Source organism: Hippopotamus amphibius, chromosome 9 (genome assembly GCF_030028045.1).
Source record: "Hippopotamus amphibius kiboko isolate mHipAmp2 chromosome 9, mHipAmp2.hap2, whole genome shotgun sequence".
Lineage (NCBI taxonomy): Eukaryota > Metazoa > Chordata > Mammalia > Artiodactyla > Hippopotamidae > Hippopotamus > Hippopotamus amphibius.
Genome location: NC_080194.1, coordinates 121,346,976 through 121,355,908, shown reverse-complemented (window position 1 = coordinate 121,355,908; position 8,933 = coordinate 121,346,976). Strand labels below are relative to the sequence as shown.

Genomic DNA, 8,933 nt, shown 5'->3' with positions numbered 1-8,933 from the left:
ACTACTGACACCAAAAGTGGGGAGTTTTCTCACTAAGCGATTCTCTAGTTCTCTTCGGACCAACTGGCTGTCCTACAACCTAACTCGATTCTAACGGGCTGAGGGCTCAGTCCCACAACACCACCCCCACTTCAGATGCCAGTCACAAGTCCAGGTCATCACCTGCGCTTCTGACCAATCAGCTGTAAATCAGGGTTCCCACCACCCCCTCCATGGGTTCCATAACTTGCCAGAATGGCTCTCAGAACTCAGGAGAACACTTTGCTTACATTACTGCTTTATCATCAAGGACGTGACTGGGGAACAGCCAGATGGGAGAGATGCCCAGGGAAGGTGTGGGAAGGGGTGCGAAGCCCTCACGCCCTCCCCGGGAGCCACCCCCCCAGAACCTCCACGTTCACTGGCCGGAAGCTCCCTGAACCCCTCCGTTTGGGGTTTGTGTGGAGGCTCCATTACACAGGCAGGGCTGATTCAATCCCTGGCTATTGGAAATGAGCTGCGTCTCCAGCCCCTTCCCTTCTCAGGAGTCCGAAGTCTGAGTGGTGCAGAAAGTTCCAACCCTCTAATCACAGGTTTCCCCTGGCAACCAGCCCCAATCCTGCTAGAGTCACCTCATTGGTATAAACCCAGGTAAAGTTGAAAGGGGCTGGTTAGGAATAAAAGATGCTCCTCTGACCCCATCACTCAGGAAATCTCCAGGGTTTTAAGAGTTCTATTCCAGGAACCAGGACGAAGACTAAATATGTTTCTTAAGTGGTAATATCACAGGATGGCCCGTGCCCAGGAATACCATGTGAAGTCACCAGGAAGCTTGGTGCCTCTTCAGTGGGCAAGGAGGGCTGAGGGGCCTGGGAGGTGAAGCCTCAGATGACCACTGATCATCACAGGTGGGGGGGCAGGGATTCACATTGAGGGACACCTCTTCTCCACTCAGAGACACAGAAAGCGCTCAGCCAACAAACCAGGAGGTGAGGCAAAAGTGAGTCAGGTAAAGAAAGCTCAGGGCCATGAAATACTAAAGTCAGCTAAGGAAAAAAAGTGGTCGTAATGCAGAATGCCAAAGGGGCTGTTTGGAGGAGGCCCACTGAGTGGAACTTTCCCAGGGAGTTGTGTCCAGACCGACGAACCCAACACCACCTCCCGTCCATAACATGCAAGGGTGTCCTCCGCGTTTGACCACATTCACACCGCAGCCTCTGGTCCCACGCTGCATGATCCCTAGACAGCTATCCCAGGCTAAAGTCCCAGTCAGTGCCATTCTCAGAACTCTTGCCACAGCGACGTTGAGTATGGGGGCGGCGGGTGTCTCATGCGAGAAAAACCGCCCAGCAAAGGAGATAAGCCAGTCCTGACTGCGGAGCACGGCCTCCAGCCTGCTAAAAAGGGCCACTTCCGACACAAGGGGCCCAAGAAGACAACCAGGGAAGAATACAACAAAACAGCCTTCGACTTGACTCAGAGGTTACCGACCCCTCACAACATCCGTGAACCCCAGGCTGGCGCTGGTTATCTCAGTGTCACAGATAAGCCGTGAGTATGACAGGCTCAGTTCCTGTAGGCTGGGCCCGCCCCGCCCACCACACAGCTTCCGCCCCTCCCAGAGGCCCACCCACCACAAACACACCCACCGAGTACAACCCCGCCCACCTGCAGCCCTAGCCCCGCCCCAGCGAAGCCCAGTCTACCACAGGCAGATCCACCACGCAATCCGACCCACCCGCAGCCCCCGCCCAGCCCCGAGCCCCCGGCAGCCACAAGGCCCGCCCATGGCCCCGCCCCCACAATTTCCGAAATGCCGCAGTTGCCATAGTTTCCACGGCGCAAAATCGAATCCAGCCTACCGCAAACCCGCGTCCCTCATCCCCTTTCCTTCCTTTCGAGCGCTAGGTGCCCGAGGGACACCGCGAGACCCCCACCATCGGGGACTCCGCCAAATCTGATGCTCCTACCCCTGCTGTCCGCGCGGCGGCAACGCATGCGCTCTACTGTTTCTGCGTGGGGCCGCGAAAGCGGGAGAGGGACCCGGGCAAGGGAAGCTGGTAGTTGCATCACAATCTCCTAAGTCTCGCGGGCGAGATTTCCGTCAACAGCGCCGCTGGTGTAGTGGTATCATGCAAGATTCCCATTCTTGCGACCCGGGTTCGATTCCCGGGCGGCGCAACTTGAATTTTTCCCCCCCCAACTCAAAAAAACCCAAGAGATTTCATAAAGAAAAGAAAACCAGAGAAGGGGTGGCATCCTTTCCGATGCGACAGGAACGAGCTAATTTTGGAGTAATAAGCGCTATGAAAATGTATTAGGACAGCCACGGGCACCTGGTTCTGAGCCAATGGGCGCCTGTAAACCAGCGACCCAAGCTTCTCGCCCCGTCCCCGGCCGGAGGCCGTGGCTCACTTACACGCCTACCGCAGCTGCGGGGCCTTTAAGGTGCGGCGCACGTCCTCCTGGGAATTGTAGTCCGGGTGGGAGGGGCGGCGGTTGCTCGGCGGCCAGGCCACAGCCCCCGACAGACCCCGCGGCGCCCGACCAGCTCTCCCGACGGGCCCCGCGGCGCCGGACTACCACTCTCAACGGGCCTCGCTGCACTGGGTTGGAAAGATGCTGGTGGCGGCAGCCGCCAGACGGAACAAGGAACCCATCCTGCGCGTGCTGCAGCAGTACGTGGACCCAGCCCAGCGCGGCGTCCGCGTGCTCGAGGTGGCCTCGGGCTCTGGCCAGCACATGGCCCACTTCGCGCGGGCCTTCCCCCACGCCGAGTGGCAGCCGTCTGACGTGGACCAGCGCTGCCTGGACAGGTGCGGCGGAAAGGCGGGACCCCGGGGGTGAAAAGTGGGCCCCGTCCCGCTGCCCTGGATCCCCACGCTATTGCCATCCCTCTAAGCCTCCGCCAAGCAGGGTTGCAGGGGCTCAGAAACGGCTGCACAGGCCACCCTCACCCACGGGCTGCCCTCCCGCAGCATCTTGGCCACCACTCAGGCCCAGGGACTGCCCAACGTGAAGGCCCCGCTGTACCTGGATGTGACCTGGGATTGGGAGCAGTGGGGCGGGATCCTGCCGCAATCTCTGGACCTGATACTCTGCATCAACATGAGCCACATCAGCCCCATGAGCTGCACAGAGGTCTGTGGGAGAGTGGGCGAGCCACCCAGGGGCCACCCACCTGTGCCCTGCGGCATTCCCTCCCCTGCATGGGGAGGGAGTGGGATGCCAGGTTTGCCCTGAATTAGAGACAGGGCACTCAGGCCGGGAGAAGTCAGGCTGAGATTCCAGTCCTGGGCCCAGGGCTCTTTTGGGGGCCTAGGGAAATTTCCTCACTGCTGTCTTGCCTCCCCCGCTCTCCAGGGGCTCTTCAGAGCAGCAGGACACCTGCTCAAACCCAAGGCACTGCTCATCACCTATGGAGTGAGTTCTCCTGCCTGAGACGGGCCTCTCCTGGCAGGACTGCCCCAGTGGGCCTTGGCTTTCCCCGCCTTTCTGGACTCCCTTCGTGTCTCCTATTTTCAGTTGCCCTTTTCCGCAGGTTCCTGTCATCACTGAAACACCCAGGCCCTCCCCTCTCCAATATTCCCCTGTCACCTGTCAGTCTCCCTGCACTCCCTTGGCTCAGCAGCTGCTCCTCAGCTGTCCCCTTTCTGGGGGGCAGTGAGGGGTGTGTCCTTTCCATTCTGTGGGTGCCATCCTGCAAGTCTCTCCAGTGGATGACTGGGATGGCCGAGCCTGGGGACAGAGGGCAGAATTGTGTCCTCCGTCTCCACAGCCCTACGCCATCAATGGGAAGATTTATCCCCAGAGTAACGTGGACTTTGACCTGACCCTCAGATGCAGGTCAGAGCTGGGTGGGTAAGGGGCTTGGTTGGGGGGCAGGTGGGCTGGGCGACCCCCAGGCCACAACTCTACCTCCTTTTCTCCTGCAGGAACCCAGAGTGGGGGCTGCGGGACACAACCCTTCTGGAGAACCTGGGCCAGGCCAATGGTCTGCTCCTGGAGAGGATGGTAGGTGGGGAGGGCTGTGGTCACAGGCAGCCTCCCTGGGGACCAGGACCAGCTTCTCCAGTGAGATATCTCCCGCAGGTGGACATGCCAGCCAACAACAAGTGCCTAATTTTCAGGAAAGAGTAACCCCTTCTATGCCATGCTTGTGTCTCTGGGACAAACCCAGACCACCACCCCTGCCACCCTGGGCCAGACTATGGGGACTGGCCCTCTCCAGGCTGGGGATTCTTAGCCAGTGGCCACAGGGCTGCTGAGAGCCTGGGAATAAAGTGTTTCCTGCTGCCCCACTGCTGGTATCTGCCATACCTCCTCCTGGGAGCACCCCTGCAGGGTGCCGGGTGGGCAGGCTTTGTCGCCCAGGGTTCCATACTGGGGACAGAAGGGGTCTGGCCTGTGGGTCAGGCCTTGGGGGGCAACCTGGACTCTTGCTGCTCCACTCGGACAGTAAGGGGAGGGAGGGAGGGAGGACCAGGGACTGCTGAAGCAGGACTGAGCTGGCTGCCTGGCCCTCCTGCCATGGGAGGTGGCACCCGCCTCAGAGGCTGGTCCTCATCGGTGCTCCCTCATGACCTCAGACTGGAGCCAAATCCCCATGTGGTGGCAGGCCCCCCAGCATCGTGCTCCATGAGGTCCAGGAAGCTTTTATTCAGGTGGAGGTCGGGGCCGGCCAGGAGGTGGGGGGTGTGGGGCGGACGTGGCCGTCAGGGGTGTGGGTGTGTGGGTGGGTGTGTGTGGGTGTGGGTGTGGGTGTGTGGGTGTGGGGCGGGCGTGGCCGTCCGGGTGTTGGTGTGGGTGTGGAGGGCGGAGCCGGCTGGGAGGGGAGGGGTGTGGGGAGGGCGGAGCTGGAGGGGGAGCCACATGGGGGGCTGGCCTGGTGGGCAGGCTAGTCCTGGAAGCGGTTTAGCAGCTCGCAGGCTTTCCTCTCTAGCAACTCCGATATCTTCTTGACGCGCTTCTCGCTGGCTGCACGGACGTAGCTGCCCGCGTCCAGCATGGCCACGCCGTCTCGCACCTCGCCCATAATGACCAGAGGGCCATCGCCAGCCGTCACGTTGGGGCAGGGGCAGGCTCGGTCCATACCGCTCAGCGTCACCTCCAGGTACTTGGTGCCCAAGAACCTGAGGCCCATCTTGTCATCCTTGAGCACGTCGTCCAGGACCACGCGAGCGATGCCACCGCCGCCCGCCTCAGGCTCCTCCAGCACCTCGGTGAGCCGCCCCACGATGGCGAAATCGCTGCGGCACAGGCTGAGCGCCAGCTTACTCCGGAGCCGGCAGGCCTGGCAGGGCGGTGTCCGCGGCACGGGGCAGGCGTCCTCGCAGCTCTCGCGGCTCTCGAAGTTGTTGCCGTTGCCCTCGCAGCCGCTGTACTCGAAGGGGTGGCACTGCTGCAGCAGCGGGCTGTAGGCCCAGCGTGGCTCCCAGCCCTGGCAGGGGCCCTGCACGGCTGGCAGCACGCAGGTGTCCCTGGGGCCGCGGGCGCAGGCCTGCTGGCATGCCTCGTAGGTCTCGAAGCCCTGGGCACTGCCGGCACAGCTGCCAACCTGGAAGGTCATGCATCCGCCCCGCTGTGGGTCAAAGTGCCAGAGGACCCGCCTGGAGGGGGGACCGACACAGGCCTGCGTGCTAGGCAGGCACTGGGCCGGGGCGGTGGCTATGGGCGCCCCATCCTCCGCCGGCTCCCGCTGAACCACGGAGAGCGGGAAGTCGGCCCGCAGCAGGCCGGCGGCATTGCGTGCAGTGCACGTGTAGAGGCCAGCGTCCTCTGGCCTGGCGTTGTAAAGCACCAGCTGCCCAATGCTGGTCACCACCACGTTGCCATACATCTGGTCTGGCCGCATGATCAGGTTCTCCCGCTGGTCACTCTGCTTCTCCCAGGTCACAGCGGGTGGCGGGCGGCCACTGACGTCGCAGTGGAGGCTGGCTGTGCCCCCCACATACACCGCCTGCGGGGAGGGGCTGCTGTAGAGAGCAGGTGGCACCGGGGCATCTCCAGGTGTTGGGCGGGCGGTGGTCTCCGGGGGCCCGGGGCTGCTGGGTGGCCAGCTGAAGACGTGCTTGCAGGGCACAACGTGCAGGTGGAGCCCGCGCAGGCAGGCCTCGGCGTCCATGTAGCAACGATTGTAGTAGGTGAGGCCATCTGAGGCGCAGGTGAAGCTGGGCTCCTTCTCACAGCGGTCACGGCAGCGGCACACAGGCTGCCCATCCCAAATGTCGCAGTCGGAGCCCTGCTGTGGGCACACGAAGCCCTCGCATGAGGCCGCCAGCTTGGGTGTGGCCAGGCCACCGTCAGGGAAGCGGGCCGCCACACAGCTCTGCAGCCCACACACGTTGGTGCAGCACTTCTCTGTCGCTGTGCAGTCCTGGGGGGTGGGTGAGGACAGCTCAGTGGGCACCCAAATACCCCTTCCCCTTCAGCCCTGCCCCAGCATGCCCAACAAGGGCAGGGGTGAGCCCCCTGCTGCTTCTCACTGAATCTATTTCCCCTCTGGGAGCTGAGCAGGTTAGCAGGTTTGCTTTCCATCTGGACAATGAACTACAACTGCCTAGCACACCCATCATATAGGTCATCTCATTGGACCTCACAGAATCCTCAGGCCCCTAGCCCCCAGAGCAGCTTTTGTTATTGTGCCATCATACACATGAGGACACCAAGGCCTGGGGAAGATGTAAAATGTGCCCAAGGCCACTGCAGTGGTTCAGGGCCAGGCTGTAAGGGTGGGATCTCCAAACAGGTCCCCGCCTCTCTGCCCTGCTGGGCCTGAGAACAGCTAGCTGCAGGGTGGGGGTGGGCAGGTCCTGGGAGTGAGAAGTGGGCCTTCAGTCTTTAGACACATTTAGGTAAAGGCTGGGGGTGTCTGTCCCCAGGACCCCTCATAAAGAGGACAGAATGAAACCCCAGCTGAAGAGTGGGGAGCCCGAGGAGGAAGTGACTTTCAGGGTTGAGGGCTGCTGGGGTCCCCTCTGCAGGCAAGGCCCCAGGCAGGCATGAGGTCTGGGCTTCTCCCATGCTGACTAGGCCCCCAAGATGCCCTGAGCCCCCAGTGTAGTCTGTCTCCGCCCCCCAGCTGGGCCGGTGGGGACAGTGCCTGTGCTCACCTGGTCTCCAACGCACTCCCGCTCACAGGTGCTCTGGGCGTCCACCCACAGGTTAGGGCTGAGCTGGTTGGGGCACACACCCGGGTGGCTCCCGGGCCCCGGCGGCAGGCTGGCCCCCACAGTCGGCCCAACCAGGAGCAACAGCAGCAGGAGTGGCCTCAGGGCCGGCATGGAGACCGCGGGACCAGGGGGTGTGGCCGTTAGCCCCTCCTCAGGCTTTGCCAATCCCCACTCCCTGCAGGCATCCACCTTCCCAGATCTGTGGTCGGTGCCCCTGCCCCCCGCCCCTGGACTCCCCTCTGTCCCCCAAGGTCGTGGAGCTCAGAGCAGACGCTCAGTCTCGGGCTGGGTGGGTTCCAGGTCTCTCCAAGCTGAGTCTGTGCATGTGGCACCAGCCCCTCCCCCGCCTGGCCCCTCTGGTCAGCTCGGGGCAGGGGGCGGGGAGAAGAGAGGAAGGCTGGGGAGGGGCCCGCGCCCAGGAGCACAGAGACACTGGCCGTGAGGGTCACCAAGGGGCGGAGAAGGGCGGCTCTGGCCGGAGAGGGGAGGGGTAACACTGTAACCGGAGCCCCTCCTCCCTCCAGGCCCTGGGCTCAGGGATGGAAGGGCCCCGGCATCAAAGCTGCCCTGCAGGAGTGGGCAGGGCTGGCCAACCCCTCTGGCTCCCCCACCCAACCCCAGGTCTGGGTCTTCTGCAAAGCAGGCCCAGACTGGCCCGCAAGCTGGTAGTCACTACATCCAGGCAGAGGTGCAGGGGCTCTGCGTTCAGCCCAGCAGTGGTGGGGTTCTGGTGCCTTTCCAGGAAAGATTCCACAACCTTCCCCACGCCCCATCTCATGGTCACCGTGCCAGCAGGTCTTGGAGTCAACTCTAAACCCTTTCTGCTAGGGGTGAGGCCTTTGCAGCACAAAGGTACTTGATGGGTGCAGCCTGGACTTCCTCTGGCGATCAGTGGCAGATGGGGGTGAGGGGAGGTTGATGCACTTAAGAGAGTCCGCTCTGCGTCCCTGCTGAAACCCAGGCACCTGACTCCTGGTCCAGGCCCTTTCTCAACTGACTATGGGGGAGGGGGGTGCCAAAAAAGCAGGGTCCTAAGGCAGCAGGCAGGGAGGAAACAGTGTGTGCTGGCTGCCGACACAGGCGCCAGTCACAAGGGCTGTGGACACTAGAGACACAGCTGAGGGTGTTTACTTGGACTGATTTGAATCTCGGTGGCTGTGTGTGGCGCTACGTGGGGCGGTGCAATCCTAAGAGAGATCAAGGGCATCTAAAAGCACCCTCAGAACAGCATGTCCTAGGAGAGCTTAAGGAACTTCAAGGACCCCCCGTGACACGGAGCCTCCCTCCAGGTGGGATGGAAGCCCCTCCTGGGCAGGGGGGGCAGCGGGGAGATCAAACGCACGAACCACCAGAATGTGCTCTTCCCAGAGGTCTGGGGCCCCAGGAGTGCTGCTCTGAGACTGGATGGGAAAATGTCCTGTGACCCTGTGTCTGACCAGCTGACCTGAGAAGCAGAGTAATAAAACCCTGGTTTGGTCCAAATGAGACCGAGACACCCCAGGTGTGAGGGCACATGGGCCCCCCTGCCCTGTAGAGCCACAGCCAGAGGCAGTGGTCTCCAAGTGTGGGGGCTAAGTTCAGAACAACTGCCCCCCCCCAACCCCAGCCCCGCTGACCTCCAGGGCATTTGCTGCATCCCTGAGCCGAGCCCTACACACCCTTGTAAGTGGGTGGCTCTCCCACTGAGGGTGCTGATCCCAGGGCCCAGGTTCTCCCCGTTGTGGTGAGTCTTGGGGGACACTCCTGACCCACCACCCACTCAGGCAACAGAGTGAACTTGGT

The 8,933-nt window shown here is 62.3% G+C and overlaps 2 protein-coding genes and 1 non-coding gene across 8 annotated transcripts; 2 read left to right on the top strand and 1 right to left on the bottom strand.

Annotated features, from left to right (window-relative positions):
- Nucleotides 1-2,089: 2,089 nt before the first annotated feature.
- On the top strand, nucleotides 2,090-2,160 carry TRNAG-CCC (transfer RNA glycine (anticodon CCC)). Its single transcript has one exon. It is a non-coding gene; the product is annotated as a tRNA-Gly (tRNA).
- A 351-nt stretch (nucleotides 2,161-2,511) lies between these two features.
- On the top strand, nucleotides 2,512-4,280 carry METTL26 (methyltransferase like 26). Of its 6 annotated transcripts, XM_057749861.1 has the most exons (6): nucleotides 2,514-2,795; nucleotides 2,958-3,120; nucleotides 3,343-3,402; nucleotides 3,758-3,825; nucleotides 3,915-3,993; nucleotides 4,072-4,280. In XM_057749861.1, the coding sequence occupies exons 1-6, from the start codon at nucleotides 2,599-2,601 to the stop codon at nucleotides 4,117-4,119; spliced, it is 615 nt and encodes a 204-aa protein (XP_057605844.1). In that variant the 5' UTR covers nucleotides 2,514-2,598; the 3' UTR covers nucleotides 4,120-4,280. The 6 variants fall into 6 exon arrangements, with proteins under 6 accessions (XP_057605847.1, XP_057605842.1, XP_057605845.1 ...); XM_057749859.1 differs by having other exon boundaries at nucleotides 2,513-2,795; nucleotides 3,915-4,280; XM_057749863.1 differs by lacking the exon at nucleotides 3,343-3,402.
- Nucleotides 4,281-4,769: 489 nt separating this feature from the next.
- Nucleotides 4,770-7,429, bottom strand: WFIKKN1 (WAP, follistatin/kazal, immunoglobulin, kunitz and netrin domain containing 1). Its single transcript, XM_057747976.1, has 2 exons — nucleotides 7,092-7,429; nucleotides 4,770-6,355 (listed from the first exon to the last, which is right to left on the bottom strand). Exons 1-2 carry the CDS (start codon nucleotides 7,260-7,262, stop codon nucleotides 4,877-4,879), a joined length of 1,650 nt encoding a protein of 549 aa, XP_057603959.1. The 5' UTR covers nucleotides 7,263-7,429; the 3' UTR covers nucleotides 4,770-4,876.
- Between the last annotated feature and the right edge of the window lie 1,504 nt (nucleotides 7,430-8,933).